Below are 21,242 nucleotides of genomic sequence, written 5' to 3' on the forward strand. Positions count from 1 at the left end.
GGTACCTGATGTCAGACATCTGCAGGAGCTGAAGGAGGCATTTGAGCAGAGTTCCGTGCTGCGTTTCACTTACGAGACGGAAAAGGATGGGAAGCTGCCTTTTCTAGATGTAACAGTCATGGAAAAGAGCGGAGGTTTCCACACTGCAGTCTACACTAAGGAAACAAACATAGGAATGTGCCTAAATGCCAACAGCGACTGCCCCGACAGGTACAAGAGGAGTGTTGTTAACGCATACGTCGACCGTGCTCTCAGCCACAGCTCAGAATGGAAGCAAGTCGACGAAGAACTCTGTAGGGTAAGGCAGGTCCTAGTCAATAACGGCTTCTCCAATGGTTTCATCGAAGACATCATAAGAAGGAAAGTGAAAAGCCATGCAACCTCTGAAGAGACAACTAACACAACACCTATACCCCCTATTAGACTATTTTACAGGAACTTCTTTTCCACAGCTCATAAAACGGAGGAAAGGGTCCTGAAAGATATTGTTAATAGAAACGTTATCCCTACAGACAAAAATCAGAGGATACAACTGACAATTTACTATAAAACCAGAAAACGGCCAGCCTACTCATGAGAAACTCTCCAGACACAAAACAGAACGCTTTAAAAGAGACTAACGTCGTCTATGCCTTCAAATGCCCACTTGGGGACTGTAAGCTCCAAAAAAACCCAGTATATAGGCAAGACAACAACATCTCTTTCTAGGCGTTTAACGATGCTTAAGCAACAGGGCTCCATTAAGGAACATATAATCTCTTCCCATAACCAAACCATCGCCAGAGAAATCCTAGTAAACAACACAGAAATCATCGATAGATACAGCGATAGCAGGCGGCTTGACGTTTGCGAGGCACTACACATCAGAAGTCAACACCAGCAATCAACAGCCAATTATTGCACAACTATATTCTACCCACCTCAAGACTCTGCTCCAATATAGAAGCATCAAGAAATATGGACCAATAGGCTTTCTACAAACACTTCTATTCAATACCCATTGTTTCTGTTCTGTCTTGTGTTGATACTTTTAATACCCTATTATATCCCCTCCTGTTCTGTCTTGTGTTAATGCCACATCACCCTTCCCACCTCACTCAAATGTAGATATAATATCAGAGAGACGTAAGTTCTAATCAGTTGTGTATTTGTGAAGTCCTTGAAAATGTAATAAGTTTTACGAAACGCGCCCGTGTCGCGTCAGACTAGAAATAAAAATGAATTTTGGAGAAGTGATTTTTGATTTACCTCCAACAGTGAAGCGTAATGTACGAAAGATTGAGAAAAATTCGTGTTAGAATTATTAATCTTACTTTTTCGGTCATATTTAATAATATATGTCTACAGGAAAGACTGCTACCAAAATATACTAATATATATATATATATAATATATATATATATATATATATGTGGAAAATCCACAGAGAAATATGAAATGAGGTGAACGTTTCGGCTTTGTTAAAGCCTTTGTCAACACCAGACTGACTAAGGAGAAGGGAGAAGGGGGAGGATATATAGGCCGACACCTGACCAACCCATCCCTAGGGTTGGTCAGGTGTAATTAACCAAAAACAGGTATAGCTTAGCTTAGAATGGTCAAAGAGGATTAAGCGGTCATCCTTATTTCATCCTTATTCTCTGACCGCTATACCTGTTTTTGGTTAATTACACCTGACCAACCCTAGGGATGGGTTGGTCAGGTGTCTGCCTATATATCCTGCCCCCTTCTCCCTTCTCCTTAGTCAGTCTGGTGTTGACAAAGGCTTTAACAAAGCCGAAACGTTCACCCTCATTTCATATTTCTCTGTGGATTTTCCGCATAAAATGATCAGGTTTTGTGAATCGTCCAATTGCATATATATATATATATATATATATCTATATATATATATATATATATATATATATATATATATATATATATATATATATATATATATATATATATATATAATATATATATATATATATATATATATATATATATATATATATACACTTCGGCCAATCATCAGCCAGATACCCACCCCCACGTACAGACTGGCGAAGCGACCTCAACGGCTTGCTGACTCCTTTTGTCGTTTGCACCTTCAGCCTGAAGTCTCCAAGAATTTGTTGACTTACTGCGGGGAACACGGGCCACAGGATAAGAGCCTCGTTGGACGTAGAATTACTGTTTACCAACGTACCTGTGGATGAAAACAATCGGGATGATAGTGGACAGAGTGTATCGTGATCCAGCCTGTCCCTTGAACGCTCTCAGTGGGTGTGACCCAGTAGCGCTCTCGAACGCTCTCAGTAGGTGTAGCGGGCATGCCTGCCCGCTGCACCATCTAGGCCCTCCAGCATCGTCGCCGACCAATTCCTCATGTTTTGGCATTTCTTTGCCCACTAAACTTCGTTTCTTCTTGCTTCCCAGAAGCACCAGGGTCTCCAGTAACAATGGTGAGCTGCAATGGCTAGCTATAATCAACTGAGAGAGACTCCCAGAGTCTCCAATCCTCGAGAGCTGATTGAGGCACGTCCTCTCGCCCTCACAGTCAGATCAACTCTGATGCCACCTCCGCTTGCGCCACCAGAGGCACTCGGTTACGTCACTGAAGGCTCTGATTGGTCGCTCGCGGCAAGTGACCAAAGCCAGCAATCCGCAACCGGCTGGCGTCGTCCACAAAATGGCGGATTTGCTAGAAGGGGGCACCATTTTGTTTGCCTCAAGGGCGCTACTTCCCCCTTTACCTACCAACTTATACATTAAATTTATCCCTTATTAGGCGGCCGATCTGGTCGCTACATATATCAACAGACTCCCTGCATCTCAGAGAATCAGCAGGGCAAACTAATATGACTCTTAATGCCGGATCTGGGAAGAAATTGGAGGGGTCTCTTTAACAACACTTACGTGTCACTCTCCAAATAGAGAGAGAATTGTTGGCAATTGATGTGGGAAAATCCTAGTAGGCATTTATTATATTTTTATTATATTTTGTTAACTTCAATATTGAATTATTATGATTCTAAGTGGACTGTATATTTGATTCAGCCTGCCAGAACTTATCTGCGCATAGTTTGGAGGGACAGTTATAACTTATACCACCAATGAGTGGATATATTATAAATTACAATTGTTCACCTCTTGCTAAAAATGAATTATACCAAATATGGTGGCCTAATCTACAGTATTATTAAATCTATCTACTTTATTGCTTAAAAGATTGTTATATCCTTAGCTGTAGTTGTTATGGCCTAGTTAGGCTGGATATGTTAGGGTGTGGCACATGTGGTCCAGGGCCTTGTAATGGTGACCTGACACTGTGGCATCTGTGTAGCAGCTAGGGTAGCAAGAAACTTTGTATTTTATATGGGCCAGCTTATCTTGTCAGTAACTCCAAATCCCAATTTACCTGCCAAAGTAAAGGACATTAGTAATGGTTCCTTAAACATATAAAGTACAGGTATGACATGAAATAATGTGTGTGTAGTGCTGAGTAAAACATTTATTCTGTTTGTGTTTTGTATGCTAATAACCGGCTACCTATCCAATATTATATAGTGATCACTACTAATAAAAGATGTTGGGAAATCGGGTACTTAGCTCTTCTCTTTGCTGTAGGGGTCACAATTGCAGTTACTCGGTTGGATGACTCATATTTTGGGAGTCTATGGCGAGTTGTGCTTGCTCGAGAGGAGCCCTCTCTGTTTCGTGTCTTTGTTTACAAGTTCTGTCGCCTCCTCCCTCTGGTGGCGTTCCAACAATATCTGCTGGTTATTCTATTTAACAGTAAAAAGGGGTCCTGGTTCAACCTTGACGCCGAGCGGACGTCTGGACACCTCCTCCTCTTGGGAGCCGCCTGATCACGTCTTGTTTTCGCGTTTGGGCTTTGCTACTGCCGTTTGGCATCCCTATTCAACGGTTCGACGCCTGGCGCACATATCGACTTGGGTCACGGGATTGTTGATAGATTTTTTTTTGGCGTGTTCTGGCTGGTTCTCCCGGCGGGGTGACGGTGTTCGGGGGCCGGCTTGGCCGAGAGGTGCCGGGGGTTGGTGGGTCTTGATGGGCTCCTGGTGTGCCCTGACGCGTGGTGGGCGGCCGTCTTTTGCTCTGCCGGGGGGACACTGGATGATTTTTTGCGTTTTAGTTGGGGGCCCGAGTTTTGGTTTTGCTACCTGGTGTTCTCTGTGTGGAGCGGGGCCGGTGCTTGTCACCCTGAGGGACTCCTGGGGCTTCCCGATCATCTGCCCGTCTGTGCGTTTATTTGCCATATAGCATATAACTTTATAGTATTTGGTGCCACTCGTTTCGCGATGTGGCTTGGCGTTCCACCTTTCCAGGCTTCGCGATTAACCCATCACGGGTACGCCGGGGCACATCCGATCCCACGACCGTCGTCGCCCCTAAATCAACAACAACAACAGCAGTAATAAGGGAACCAAGCTATATTTTCTGGTGTATTTATTTATATTCAGTCTTAGTGAATACTATTTTATTAAGTTTAAACACTAGACTGAAGTTCAAAAGTAATGAGAGTTTAATATATTAACGTGTTGTTGATGACGTCATGAAACTCCCATTCTCTGATTCTTAATGGGTAACTGTTATATTTATTTATTTATTTATATATATACAAGAAGGTACATTGGGTTTGTGAGAATACATTGGATAGTACAGTATATACATTCTTGCAAAGCCACTAGTACGCACAGCGTTTCGGCAGGTCCTTAATCTAGCAGATAATTTTAAGTACAATACAATACAATACAATACAATTTTATTTAGGTAAGGTACATACATACAATAAATATTTACAAGGATTGTTTAACTTATAGGTATAGCTATATATGTTAACATGTATGTCGGATTTCCGATATTCATACTTATCATAGGCCAATTTCTTTTAAATAAAGTATTCAGACATCTATACATTCTTCCTTAAACGTGTGAGGTGCTGTTCTCCGCCTTTTATTCCCGCCAAGTTCATTTATGATCATCTAAAGGTTATACAGACGAATTAAGTGAAATTCGTATTTGATAGAGATATTACCTTTAGCCATACAGGTAGTCGAGTAGTGGTCTTGGGGGCATATGGGCAGTGGAGTAGAGATAGAGAAGTGATCCTCAAACATTCAGGCAGTAGAGTAGTTGCAAGTGTAAACACAGTAAAGTGTCTGCTGGTGTTATATTTAACTGCAGCTCTTTGACACATCTGCAGGTAAATATAAATTAATTAAGCGACATATGAGAGTACCTCCTGGTAATAACCTTGTGTACACCTCAGATTGCAAAGTCAAAAAGAGTTGCAAGAAGTATTCTGGTAAAATGCAAGGGAAAGTGCTTCCCGTCAGGAGCGAGAGATCGCCAAAGGCTGCGGTGGACAAGGCTGCAAGTGCTGCGCAGCGGACTGTAAGATTAGACGCAAGTGTAAGAGGGCCGGAGGCTCCTGTAGCAGCAAGAGGTGCTCCTCCAGCCAGCAAGAGGTGAAGGGCGGGTGTCAGGGCTACCAGTGCAGGTGCTGCCGTCCAAAGTGCATCGTGAGGCCCTCATGCAGGCGCGAGGGAGGCTGGTGCGTCACCAGCAGGAAGAGGTGCACCTACCGGCCTGCTGGACAGCTCCGGCTGCAAAGGGAGCACCTGCTTCTGCTGCCTCCCAGCGACCAATAGTGAGTGAGGGAGGTGTGTGAGGGAGGTGTGTGAATGAGGGAGGTGTGTGAGGGAGGTGTGTGAGTGAGGGAGGTGTGTGAATGAGGGGAGGTATGTGAGTGAGGGAGGTGTGTGTGTGAGGGGAGGTGTGTGAGTGAGAGGTGTGTGAGTGAGTGAGGTGTGTGAGTGAGGGAGGTGTATGTGTGAGTGAGGGAGGTGTGTGAGTGAGGGAGGTGTGTGTGTGAGTGAGGGAGGTGTGTGAGTGAGGAAGATGTGTGAGTGAGTGAGGGAGGTGTGTGTGTGTGTGTGTGAGTGAGGGAAGGTGTGTGAGTAAGAGGAGGTGAGTGAGTGAGGGGGGGTGTACTCGCCTAGTTGTATTCGCCTAGTTGTGCTTGCGGGGGTTGAGCTTTGTCTCTTTGGTCCTGCCTCTCAACCGTCAATCAGCTGGTGTACAGATTCTGAGCCTACTAGGCTCTATCATACCTATATTTGAAACTGTGTATGGAGTCAGCCTCCATCACATGACTTCCTAGTGCATTCCATTTATTAACCACTCTGACACTGAAAAAGTTCTTTCTAATATCTCCGTGGCTCATTTGGGCACTCATTTTCCACCTGTGTCACCTAGTGCGTGTGCCCCTTGTGTTAAATAGCCTGTCTTTATCTACCCTGTCGATTCCCTTGAGAATCTTGAGTGTGGTGATCATGTCCCCCCTAACTCTTCTGTCTTCCAACGAAGTGAGGTTTAATTCCCGTAGTCTCTCCTCGTAGCTCATACATCTCAGCTCGGGTACTAGTCTGGTGGCAAACCTTTGAACCTTTTCCCGTTTAGTCTTATGCTTGACTAGATATGGACTCCATGCTGGAGCTGCATACTCCAGGATTGAAAGATTCTGAAAGATTCCTTACACAAGTTTTTAAAGGCCGTTCTTATGTTAGCCAACCTGGCATATGCCGCTGATGTTATCCTCTTGATATGAGCTTCAGGGGACAGGTCTGGCGTGATATCAACCCCCAGGTCTTTCTCTCTCTCTCTGACTCTTGAAGTATTTCTTCTCCCAAATGATACCTTGTATCTGGTCTCCTGGTTCCTACCCCCTATCTTCATTAAATTACATTTGCTTGGGTTAAACTCTAACAACCATTTGTTCGACCATTCCTGCAGCTTGTCCAGGTCTTCTTGAAGCCTCAAGCTGTCCTCCTCTGTCTTAATCCTTCTCATAATTTTGGCGTCGTCAGCAAACATTGAGGGGAATGAGATCATTTACGTATATCAGAAACAGGATAGGTCAGAGTACAGAGCCCTGTGGGACTCCACTGGTGACTTCACGCCAATCTGAGGTCTCACTCCTCACTGTAACTCTCTTCTTCCTATTGCTTAGGTACTCCCTTATCCACTGGAGCGCCCTACCAGTTACTCCTGCCTGTTTCTCCAGCTTATGCATCAGCCTTCTATGGGGTACTGTGTCAAAGGCTTTCCGACAGTCCAAAAAAATGCAGTCCGCCCATCCTTCTCTTTCTTGCTTAATCTTTGTCACCTGATCGTAGAATTTTATTAAGCCTGTAAGGCAAGCTTTACCCTCCCTGAACCCATGTTGATGGGTTGTCACGAAGTCCCTTCTCTCCAGATGTGTCACTAGGTTTTTCTCACAATCTTCTCCATCACCTTGCATGGTATACAAGTTAAGGAGACTGGCCTATAGTTCAGTGCCTCTTGTCTGTCACCCTTTATGTATATTGGAACTACATTAGCCGTCGTCCATATTTCTGGAGGTCTCTCGTTTCCAGTGACCTACTATACACTATGGAGAGTGGCAAACAAAGTGCTCCTGCACACTCTTTCAATACCCATGGTGAGATTCCGTCCGGCCCAACAGCTTTTTCTCACGTCCAGCTTCACATAGGTGCTTCTTGACCTCATCTCGCGTAATTTCGAACCTTTCCAAGGTCGCCTGGTTTGCTACCACCTCTCCTAGCGCCGTGACCTCTCCTTGTTCTACTGAAAGGCCTCCTGGAACCTTTTGTTGAGTTCTTCACACACCTCTTTGTCATTCTCTGTGTACCTGTCCTCACCCGTCCTAAGGTTCATCGCCTGTTCCTTCACTGTTGTTTTCCTCTTGATGTTGACTGTAGTAGCTTTGGTTCGGTCTTGACTTCATTAGCTATGGCTTGTGTTTAACTAGGTATGGACTCCAGGCTGGAGCTGCATATTCCACGATTGATCAGACATAAGTGGTATACAGGGTTCTGAACGATTCCTTACACAAGTTTCTATAGGCAGTTCTTATGTTGGCCAACCTAGCATATACCGCTGATGACTTCCTTTTGATGTCGGCCTCTGGAGGACAGGTTCGGTGTGATATCAACCTCCAGATCTTTTTTTCTATTTGACTCTTGCAGGATTTCACATCCCAGATGGTACCTTGTGTTCAGCCTCCTGCTCCCTTCGCCTAATTTCATTACTTTACTCTTTCCTGAGTTGAACTTTAGCAGCCATTTTCTAGACAATTCCTCCAGTTTGTCCAGATCATCCTGTAGTCTCTGTCTATCTTTATCTGTCTTGATTCTTCCCATAATTTTTGCATCATCAGCAAACATTGAGAGGAATGAGTCTATACCCTCCGGATGATCGTTTACATATATTAGAAACAGGATGTGAGTGATCTGTGAGTGAGGAGGTGTGAGAGTGAGAGAGGTGCGTGAGTGAGGGAAGTGTGTGGGTGAGAGAGGTAAGGAAGGTGTGTGAGTGAGGGAAGTTTTTGGTGAGAAAGAGGTGTGTGAGTAAGACAGGTGAGGGAGATGTGTGAGTGAGGGAGGTGTGTGAGTGAGGGAGGTGTGTGAGTGAGGGAGGTGTGTGAGTGAGACAGGTGAGGGAGGTGTGTGAGTGAGGGAGGTGTGTGAGTGAGGGAGGTGTGTGAGTGAGGACAGGTGAGGGAGGTGTGTGAGTGAGGGAGGTGTGTGAGTGAGGGAGGTGTGTGAGTGAGGGAGGTGTGTGAGTGAGGGAGGTGTGTGAGTGAGGGAGGTGTGTGAGTGAGGGGAGGTGTGTGAGTGAGGGAGGTGTGTGAGTGAGGGGAGGTGTGTGAGTGAGGGAGGTGTGTGAGTGAGGGAGGTGTGTGAGTGAGGGAGGTGTGTGAGTGAGGGGTGGTGTGTGAGTGAGGGTGGTGTGTGAGTGAGGGGAGGTGTGTGAGTGAGGGAGGGTGTAGAAGGAGTTTATGATAATATCAATAAAACGTGGATAATATATCGATCTATATACAAATTCTTAATATATATATATATATATATATATATATATATATATATATATATATATATATATATATATATATATATATTAGTATATTTTGGTAGCAGTCTTTCCTGTAGACATATATTATTAAATATGACCGAAAAAGTAAGATTAATAATTCTAACACGAATTTTCTCAATCTTTCGTACATTACGCTTCACTGTTGGAGGTAAATAAAAAATCACTTCTCCAAAATTCATTTTTATTTCTAGTCTGACGCGACACGGGCGCGTTTCGTAAAACTTATTACATTTTCAAAGACTTCACAAATACACAACTGATTAGAACTTACGTATCTCTGAGTTTATATCTACATTTGAGTGAGGTGGGAAGGGTGATGTGGCATTAGAACAAGATGGGATATTAATAGGGTATTAAAAGTATCAACACAAGACAGAACAGAAACAATGGGTATTGAATAGAAGTGTTTGTAGAAAGCCTATTGGTCCATATTCTTGATGCTTCTATATTGGAGTGGAGTCTTGAGGTGGGTAGAATATAGTTGTGCAATAATTGGCTGTTGATTGCTGGTGTTGACTTCTTGATGTGTAGTGCCTCGCAAACGTCAAGCCGCCTGCTATCGCTGTATCTATCGATGATTTCTGTGTTGTTTACTAGGATTTCTCTGGCGATGGTTTGGTTATGGGAAGAGATTATATGTTCCTTAATGGAGCCCTGTTGCTTATGCATCGTTAAACGCCTAGAAAGAGATGTTGTTGTCTTGCCTATATACTGGGTTTTTTGGAGCTTACAGTCCCCAAGTGGGCATTTGAAGGCATAGACGACGTTAGTCTAAACAGAACGCTTTAAAAGAGACTAACGTCGTCTATGCCTTCAAATGCCCACTTGGGGACTGTAAGCTCCAAAAAAAACAGTATATAGGCAAGACAACAACATCTCTTTCTAGGCGTTTTAACGATGCATAAGCAACAGGGCTCCATTAAGGAACATATAATCTCTTCCCATAACCAAACCATCGCCAGAGAAATCCTAGTAAACAACACAGAAATCATCGATAGATACAGCGATAGCAGGCGGCTTGACGTTTGCGAGGCACTACACATCAAGAAGTCAACACCAGCAATCAACAGCCAATTATTGCACAACTATATTCTACCCACCTCAAGACTCCACTCCAATATAGAAGCATCAAGAAATATGGACCAATAGGCTTTCTACAAACACTTCTATTCAATACCCATTGTTTCTGTTCTGTCTTGTGTTGATACTTTTAATACCCTATTAATATCCCATCTTGTTCTAATGCCACATCACCCTTCCCACCTCACTCAAATGTAGATATAAACTCAGAGATACGTAAGTTCTAATCAGTTGTGTATTTGTGAAGTCTTTGAAATGTAATAAGTTTTACGAAACGCGCCCGTGTCGCGTCAGACTAGAAATAAAAATGAATTTTGGAGAAGTGATTTTTTATTTTCCTCCAACAGTGAAGCGTAATGTACGAAAGATTGAGAAAATTCGTGTTAGAATTATTAATCTTACTTTTTTCGGTCATATTTAATAATATATATATATATATATATATATATATATATATATATATATATATATATATATATATATATATATATATATATATATATTATATATATATATATATATATATATATATATATATATATATATATATATATGTGTGTGTGTATATATATATATATATATATTACAGCTACGACAACGGGAACTCCACCAAATACCACAGCAGCAGGAACAACACCTTCCACCATTGCCACAACCACGACAACCAACAACCCTTCACTTTCCGAACTGTACGAAATATTAGCAAACTTAATCAGGCTAAACAACGTCCTAACCGATGCGATCAGCGCCATACAGGAAGCGCAGGACGCCCTGCAAGAATTGTATGACCTCCTGGTCCAGATCCTCAACACCACCATCGCTAGCGTCTCCTCTACCAGCACCCCGACCACAACCAGACGTGGACGCCTGAGAAACAGACCTGCTAGAAAAGATCCGCTTCTCAGGAGACACAAACGAAATGCTATCGATGATATTCGTGATCTTGTCAGTATTATGGAACAAGTCGTCGAAGCGGTAGAGATCAGGAACACTTACGGGATTGCGGCACTTACTATTGAGCTACGAACTCAGGTAACTGTTGTCCAAAAGCTGACACTGGGCATCAAAGACGGAAGTATTGGAGCAACACTGGAGCTCGCGGTGGAAGTGTCAGTGGCGCTCAATATAGCAATACAGGCAAAAGAGACAAACTATTACTGAGAAAGACAAAGTAGAAGATGAGATAAAAAATGTACAGGATCAAATAGCCGTGTTGGAAGGATCGACAACGTCTTCAACTATTAAGGTTACAACAACCTCAAGCTCTTCAGCTACAATAACATCATTTACTTCTACAGTCAAAACAGAAGGAACTTCAACAGGGATTCCACCAACAGCCGCAACAACAGGAACTACAACCACAACAACAACAGGGATTCTACCAACAGCCAGAACAACGGGGACTCCAATAACAACAACAACAACAGGAACTACACCAACAGCCACAGGAATAGGAACTACACCAACAGCCACAATAACAGACACTGCATCAATGGCAAAAACAACAGGAACTACACCATCAGCCACAACAACAGGAACTACACCAACAGCCACAACAAAAGGAACTACACCAACAGCCACAACAACAGGGACTATAAAAGCCACAACAACAGGAACTACAACAGCCACAACAACAGGAACTACAACAGCAACAACAACAGGAACTACAAACAGCCACAACAACAGGAATTAAACTAACAGACACATCAACAGGAGCTACACCAACAGGAACTACACCAACAGGAACTACACCAACAGGAACTACACCATCAGTCAGAACAACAGAAACTACACCAACAGCCACAACAACGGGAACTACACCAACAGCCACAACAACAGGAACTACACCAACAGCCACAACAACAGGAACTACATCAACAGCCACCTCAACAGAAATTGCAGCAACAGCCACCACAACAGGAACTACACCAACAGCTACACAAACAGGAACTACACCAACAGCCACAACAACAGAAACTAAACCAACATCCACAACAACAGGAGCTACAACAACATCCACAACAACAGGGACTACACCAACAGCCACAACAACAGGGACTACACCAACAGCCACAACAACAGGAACTACACCAACAGCCACAACAAAAGGAACTACAACAGCCACAACAACAGAAACTACAACAGCCACAACAACAGGAACTACACCAACAGCCACAACAACAGGAACTACATCAACAGCAACACCAACAGGAACTACACCAACCGCCACAACAACAGGAACTACAACAGCCACAACAACAGGACCTACACCAACAGCCACAACAATTGGAACTACAACAGCCACACAACAGGGACTACAGCAACAGCCACAACAACAGGAACTACAACAGCCACAAGAACAGGAACTACACCAACAGCCATAACAACAGGAACTACTCAAACAGACACATCAACAGAGCTACACCAACAGGAACTACACCAACAGGAACTACACCATCAGTCAGAACAACAGAAACTACACCAACAGCCACAACAACGGGAACTACACCAACAGCCACAACAACAGGAAACTACACCAACAGCCACAACAACAGGAACTACATCAACAGCCACCTCAACAGAAATTGCATCAACAGCCACCACAACAGGAACTACACCAACAGCTACACAAACAGGAACTACACCAACAGCCACAACAACAGAAACTAAACCAACATCCACAACAACAGGAGCTACAACAACATCCACAAACAACAGGGACTACACCAACAGCCACAACAACAGGGACTACACCAACAGCCACAACAACAGGAACTACACCAACAGCCACAACAACAGGAACTACACCAACAGCCACAACAAAAGGAACTACAACAGCCACAACAACAGAAACTACAACAGCCACAACAACAGGAACTACACCAACAGCCACAACAACAGGAACTACATCAACAGCAACACCAACAGGAACTACACCAACCGCCACAACAACAGGAACTACAACAGCCACAACAACAGGACCTACACCAACAGCCACAACAATTGGAACTACAACAGCCACAACAACAGGGACTACAGCAACAGCCACAACAACAGGAACTACAACAGCCACAAGAACAGGAACTACACCAACAGCCATAACAACAGGAACTACTCAAACAGCCACAACAACAGGAACTACACCAACATCCACAACAACAGCAACTACACCAACAGCCAGAACAACGGGGACTACACCAACAGCCACCACAACAGGGACTACAGCAACAGCCACAACAACAGGAACTACAACAGCCACAACAACAGGAACTACACCAACAGCCACAACAACAGGGACTACACCAACAGCCACAACAACAGGGACTACAGCAACAGCCACAACAACAGGAACTACAACAGCCCCAACAACAGGAACTCCACCAACAGCCACAACAACAGAAAACTACACTAACAGCCACAACAACAGGAACTACACCAACATCCACAACAACAGCAACTACACCAACAGCCAGAACAACGGGAACTACACCAACAGCCACAACAACGGGAACTACACAACAGCCACCACAACAGAAACTGCATCAATAGCAACACCAACAGGGACTCCACCAACAGACACAACACCAGGAACTACACCAACAGCTACAGAAACAGGAACTACATCAACAGCCACCTCAACAGAAATTGCATCAACAGCCACTACAACAGCTACAACAACAGGAATTAAACTAACAGACACATCAACAGGAAATACACCAACAGGAACTACACCATCAGTCAGAACAACAGAAACTACACAACCAGCCACAACAACAGGAACTACACCAACAGCCACAACAACAGGGACTACACCAACAGCTACAGCAACAAGAACTACATCAACTGCCACCTCAACAGAAATTGCATCAACAGCCGCCACAACAGGAACTACACCAACAGCTACACCAACAGGAACTACACCAACAGCCACAACAACAGAAACTAAACAAACATCCACAACAACAGGAGCTACAACAACATCCACAACAACAGGACTACACCAACAGCCACAACAACAGGAACTACAACAACAGCCACAACAACAGGGACTACACCAACAGCCACAACAACAGGAACTACACCAACAGCCACAACAACAGGAACTACAACAGCCACAACAACAGGAACTACAACAGCCACAGCAACAGGAACTACACCAACAGCCACAACAACAGGAACTACATCAACAGCAACACCAACAGGAACTACACCAACCTCCACAACAACAGGAACTACAACAGCCACAACAACAGGAACTACACCAACAGCCACAACAACAGGAACTACACCAACAGCTACAGCAACAGGAACTACATCAACAGCCACCTCAACAGAAATTGCTTCAACAGCCACCACAACAGGAACTACACCAACAGCTACACCAACAGGAACTACACCAACAGCCACAACAACAGAAACTAAACCAACATCCACAACAACAGGAGCCACAACAACATCCACAACAACAGGAACTACACCAACAGCTACACCAACAGGAACTACACCAACAGCCACAACAACAGGGACTACACCAACAGCCGCAACAACAGGAACTACACCAACAGCCACAACAACAGGAACTACACCAGCCAGAACAACAGAAACTACACCAACATCCCACAACAATAGGAACTACATCAACAGCAACACCAACAGGAACTATACCAACCGCCACATCAACAGGAACTACAACAGCCACAACAACAGAAACTACACCAACAGCCACAACAACAGGAACTACAACAGCCACAACAACAGGAATTACACCAACAGCTACACCAACAGGAACTACACCAACAGCCACAACAACAGAAACTAAACCAACATCCACAACAACAGGAGCTACAACAACATCCACAACAACAGGGACTACACCAACAGCCACAACAACAGGAACTACAACAGCCACAACAACAGGACCTACACCAACAGCCACAACAACAGGAACTACAACAGCCACAACAACAGGGACTACAGCAACAACCACAACAACAGGAAACTACAACAGCCACAGGAACTACACCAACAGCCATAACAACAGGAACTACTCAAACAGCCACAACAACAGGAACTACACCAACATCCACAACAACAGCAACTACACCAACAGCCAGAACAACGGGGACTACACCAACAGCCACCACAACAGGGACTATAGCAACAGCCACAACAACAGGAACTACAACAGCCACAACAACAGGAACTACACCAACAGCCACAACAACAGGGACTACACCAACAGCCACAACAACAGGGACTATAGCAACAGCCACAACAACAGGAACTACAACAGCCACAACAACAGGAACTACACCAACAGCCACAACAACAGAAACTACAACAGCCACAACAACAGGAACTACACCAACATCCACAACAACAGCAACTACACCAACAGCCAGAACAACGGGGACTACACCAGCAGCCACCACAACAGAAACTGCATCAATAGCAACACCAACAGGAACTACACCAACAGCCACAACAACAGGAACTACACCAACATCCACAACAACAGTAACTACACCAACAGCCTCAACAACAGGGACTACACAAACAGCCACCACAACAGAAACTGCATCAATAGCAACAGCAACAGGGACTCCACCAACAGACACAACACCAGGAACTACACCAACAGCTACAGCAACAGGAACTACATCAACAGCCACCTCAACTGAAATTGCATCAACAGCCACTACAACAGGAACTACAACAGCCACAACAACAGGAATTAAACTAACAGACACATCAACAGGAACTACACCAACAGGAACTACACCATCAGTCAGAACAACAGAAACTACACAAACAGCCACAACAACAGGAACTACACCAACAGCCACAACAAAAGGAACTACACCAACAGCTACAGCAACAAGAACTACATCAACTGCCACCTCAACAGAAATTGCATCAACAGCCGCCACAACAGGAACTACACCAACAGCTACACCAACAGGAACTACACCAACAGCCACAACAACAGAAACTAAACAAACATCCACAACAACAAGAGCTACAACAAAATCCACAACAACAGGGACTACACCAACGACCACAACAACAGGAACTACAACAACAGCCACAACAACAGGGACTACACCAACAGCCACAACAACAGGAACTACACCAACAGCCACAACAACAGGAACTACAACAGCACAACAACAGGAACTACACCAACAGCCACAACAACAGGAACTACATCAACAGCAACACCAACAGGAACTACACCAACCGCCACAACAACAGGAACTACAACAGCCACAACAACAGGAACTACACCAACAGCCACAACAACAGGAACTACACCAACAGCTACAGCAACAGGAACTACATCAACAGCCACAACAACAGGGACTACACCAACAGCCACAACAACAGGAACTACAACAACATCCATAACAACAGGAGCCACAACAACATCCACAACAACAGGAACTACACCAACAGCTACACCAACAGGAACTACACCAACAGCCACAACAACAGGGACTACACCAACAGCCGCAACAACAGGAACTACACCAACAGCCACAACAACAGGAACTACAACAGCCAGAACAACAGAAACTACACCACCATCCACAACAATAGGAACTACATCAACAGCAACACCAACAGGAACTATACCAACCGCCACAACAACAGGAACTACAACAGCCACAACAACAGAAACTACACCAACAGCCACAACAACAGGAACTACAACAGCCACAACAACAGGAATTACACCAACAGCTACACCAACAGGAACTACACCAACAGCCACAACAACAGAAACTAAACCAACATCCACAACAACAGGAGCTACAACAACATCCACAACAACAGGGACTACACCAACAGCCACAACAACAGGAACTACACCAACAGCCACAACAACAGGGACTACACCAACAGCCACAACAACAGGGACTACAGCAACAGCCACAACAACAGGAACTACAACAGCCACAACAACAGAAATTACACCAACAGCCACAAGAACAGGAACTACACCAACAGCCACAACAACAGGAACTACTCCAACAGCCACAACAACAGGAACTACACCAACAGCCACAACAACAGGAACTACACCAACCAGCCACAACAACAGGAACAACACCAACATCCACAACAACAGTAACTAAACCAACAGCCACAACAACAGGGACTACACCAACAGCCACAACAACAGGAACTACAACAGCCACAACAACAGAAATTAACACCAACAGCCACAAGAACAGGAAACTACACCAACAGCCACAACAACAGGAACTACTCCAACAGCCACAACAACAGGAACTACTCCAACAGCCACAACAACAGGGACTACACCAACAGCCACAACAACAGGGACTACAGCAACAGCCACAACAACAGGAACTACAACAGCCACAACAACAGGGACTACACAAACAGCCACCACAACAGAAACGGCATCAATAGCAACACCAACAGAGACTTCACCAACAGCCACAACAACAGGGACTCCACCAACAGACACCACAGGGACTTCACCAACAGCCATGACAACGGGACACACCAACAGCCACCACAACTGGGACTATAACAGCCACAACAACAGGAACTACAACAGCCACAACAACAGGAACTACAAGAGCCCAACAACAGGAACTACAACAGCCACAACAACAGGAATTAAACTAACAGACACATCAACAGGAACTACACCAACAGGAACTACACCATCAGTCAGAACAACAGAAACTACACCACAGCCACAACAACAGGAACTACACCAACAGCCACAACAACAGAAACTACAGTAACAGCTACAGCAACGGGAACTACATCAACAGCCACCTCAACAGAAATTGCATCAACAGCCACCACAGGAACTACACCAACAGCTACTCCAACAGGAACTACACGAACAGCCACAACAACAGAAACTAAACCAGCATCCACAACAACAGGAGCTAAAACAACAGCCACAACAACAGGAACTACACCAACAGCCACAACTACAGGGACTACACCAACAGCCACAACAACAGGAGCTACAACAACATCCACAACAACAGGGACTACACCAACAGCCACAACAACAGAAACTAAACCAGCATCCACAACAACAGGAGCTACAACAACAGCCACAACAACAGGAACTACACCAACAGCAACAACACCAGGGACTACACCAACAGCCACAACAACAGGAACTACACCAACAGCCACAACAACAGGGACTACAACAGCCACACCAACAGGAACTACACCAACAGCCACAACAACAGGAACTACATCAACAGCAACACCAACAGGAACTACACAAACCGCCACAACAACAGGAACTACAATAGCCACAACAACAGGAACTACACCAACAGCCACAACAACAGGAACTACATCAACAGCCACAACAACAGGGACTACACCAACAGCCACAACAACAGGGACTACAGCAACAGCCACAACAACAGGAACTACACCAACAGCCACAACAGGAACTACACCAACAGCCACAACAACAGGAACTACACCAACAGCTACAACAACAGGAGCTACAACAACATCCACAACAACAGGGACTACACCAACAGCCACAACAACAGAAACTAAACCAGCATCCACAACAACAGGAGCTACAACAACAGCCACAATAACAGAAACTACACCAACAGCAACAACACCAGGGACTACACCAACTGCCACAACAACAGGAACTACACCAACAGCCACAACAACAGGGACTACAACAGCCACACCAACAGGAACTACACCAACATCCACAACAACAGTAACTACACCAACAGCCACAACAACAGGAACTACACCAACAGCCACAACAACAGAAACTACACTAACAGCCACAACAACAGGAACTACACCAACAGCCAGAACAACGGGGACTACACCAACATCCACAACAACAGTAACTAAACCAACAGCCTCAACAACGGGGACTACACAAACAGCCACCACAACAGAAACTGCATCAATAGCAACACCAACAGAGACTTCACCAACAGCCACAACAACAGGAACTCCACCAACAGACACCACAGGGACCACACCAACAGCCACCACAACTGGGACTATAACAGCCACAACAACAGGAACTACAACAGCCACAACAACAGGAACTACAACAGCCACAACAACAGGAACTACAACAGCCACAACAACAGGAATTAAACTAACAGACACATCAACAGGAACTACACCAACAGGAACTACACCAACAGGAACTACACCAACAGGAACTACACCATCAGTCAGAACAACAGAAACTACACCAACAGCCACAACAACAGGAAATACACCAACAGCCACAACAACAGGAACTACAGCAACAGCTACAGCAACAGGAACTACATCAACAGCCACCTCAACAGAAATTGCATCAACAGCCACCACAACAGGAACTACACCAACAGCTACACCAACAGGAACTACACGAACAGCCACAACAACAGAAACAAAACCAGCATCCACAACAACAGGAGCTACAACAACATCCACAACAACAGGAACTACACCAACAGCCACAACAACAGGGACTACACCAACAGCCACAACAACAGGAGCTACAACAACATCCACAACTACAGGGACTACACCAACAGCCACAACAACAGAGACTACACCAACAGCCACAACAACAGGAACTACAACAGCCACACCAACAGGAACTACACCAACAGCCACAACAACAGGGACTACATCAACAGCCACAACAACAGGAACTACAACAGCAACACCAACAGGAACTACACCAACAGCCACAACAACAGGAACTACATCAACAGCAACACCAACAGGAACTACACAAACCGCCACAACAACAGGAACTACAACAGCCACAACAACAGGAAGTACACCAACAGCCACAACAACAGGAACTACACCAACAGCCACAACAACAGGGACTACAGCAACAGCCACAACAACAGGAACTATAACAGCCACAACAACAAGAGCTACTCCAACAGCCACAACAACAGGAACTACTCCAACAGCCACAACAACAGGAACTACTCCAACAGCCACAACAACAGGAACTACTCCAACAGCCACAACAACAGGAACTACTCCAACAGCCACAACAACAGGAACTACTCCAACAGCCACAACAACAGGAACTACACCAACAGTCACAACAACAGGAACTACACCAACAGCCTCAACAACGGGACTACACCAACAGCCACAACAACGGGGACTCCACCAACCACCACAACAAACGGAACCACACCAACAACCACAACATCAACAGGAACTACACCACTAACCACCACAACAAAAACTGCATTAACAACAACACCAAATGTTACAATACTGTACGAAGAATTGAACATTTGACGACCCTGAACGACACCCTGGAAGAAGCCATCGCGGAAATACAGGAGGCGGACGATGCCCTGGAGGAGCTGAATGCTCTTCTGCTGTCGAGGTTCTGAGCACCAGCGTCGCTGGCGTCTCCTCTACCAGCACCCCGACCTCAACCGGACGTGGACGCCTGAGAAACAGACCTGCTAGAAACGATCCGCTTCTCAGGAGACACAAACGAAATGCTATCGATGATATTCGTTATCTTGTCAGTATTATGAATCAAGTCATCGCAGCTGTAGAGATCAGGAACACCTTCGTGATTGGGGAACTTACTATTGAGCTACGAGTTCAGGTATCTGTTGTTCAGAGCCTGACAGTGGGTATCAAAGACGGAACTGTGGGGGCAACATTGGAGCTCGCGGTGGAAGTGTCAGTGGCGCTCACTGTAACAATACAGGCAAAGGAGACAACTATTAATGAGAAAGACAAAGTAGAAGATGAGATAAAAGATGTAGAGAATGAAATAGCCGTGTTGGAAAGGTCGTCTACATCTACAACTATTGAGATTACAACAACCTCAAGCTCTTCAACTACAATAACATCATTTACTTCTACAGTCACAACAGAAGGAATTTCAACAACAGAGACTCAACCAACTGCCACAATAATAAAAACTACGTCAACAGAATTACAACTACAACAGGAACTACACCAACAATTATCACAACAACAGGAGCTACACCAAAACCTACCACAACAACAGGACCTACTCCAACAACAATCACAACAACAGGAACTGCACCATCAACCACACACACAACAGGAACTGCACCAACAACCACAACAGAAACGATACCAACAACCACAATAAAACCAGGAACTAAAACAACAAACATCATAACAACAGGAACAACACCAACAAC

General features: G+C 44.7%; 1 protein-coding gene across 1 annotated transcript; it reads left to right on the forward strand.

Annotated features, from left to right (window-relative positions):
- The first annotated feature begins 2,457 nt into the window (after positions 1 to 2,457).
- Positions 2,458 to 21,190, forward strand: LOC138356662 (mucin-2-like). Its single transcript, XM_069312853.1, has 6 exons — positions 2,458 to 2,625; positions 5,194 to 5,477; positions 10,746 to 11,166; positions 14,528 to 14,672; positions 17,844 to 18,518; positions 20,394 to 21,190. Exons 1-6 carry the CDS (start codon positions 2,458 to 2,460, stop codon positions 21,188 to 21,190), a joined length of 2,490 nt encoding a protein of 829 aa, XP_069168954.1.
- The last annotated feature ends 52 nt before the right edge of the window (positions 21,191 to 21,242 follow it).

Source organism: Procambarus clarkii, chromosome 73, assembly GCF_040958095.1.
Source record: "Procambarus clarkii isolate CNS0578487 chromosome 73, FALCON_Pclarkii_2.0, whole genome shotgun sequence".
Classification (NCBI taxonomy): domain Eukaryota; kingdom Metazoa; phylum Arthropoda; class Malacostraca; order Decapoda; family Cambaridae; genus Procambarus; species Procambarus clarkii.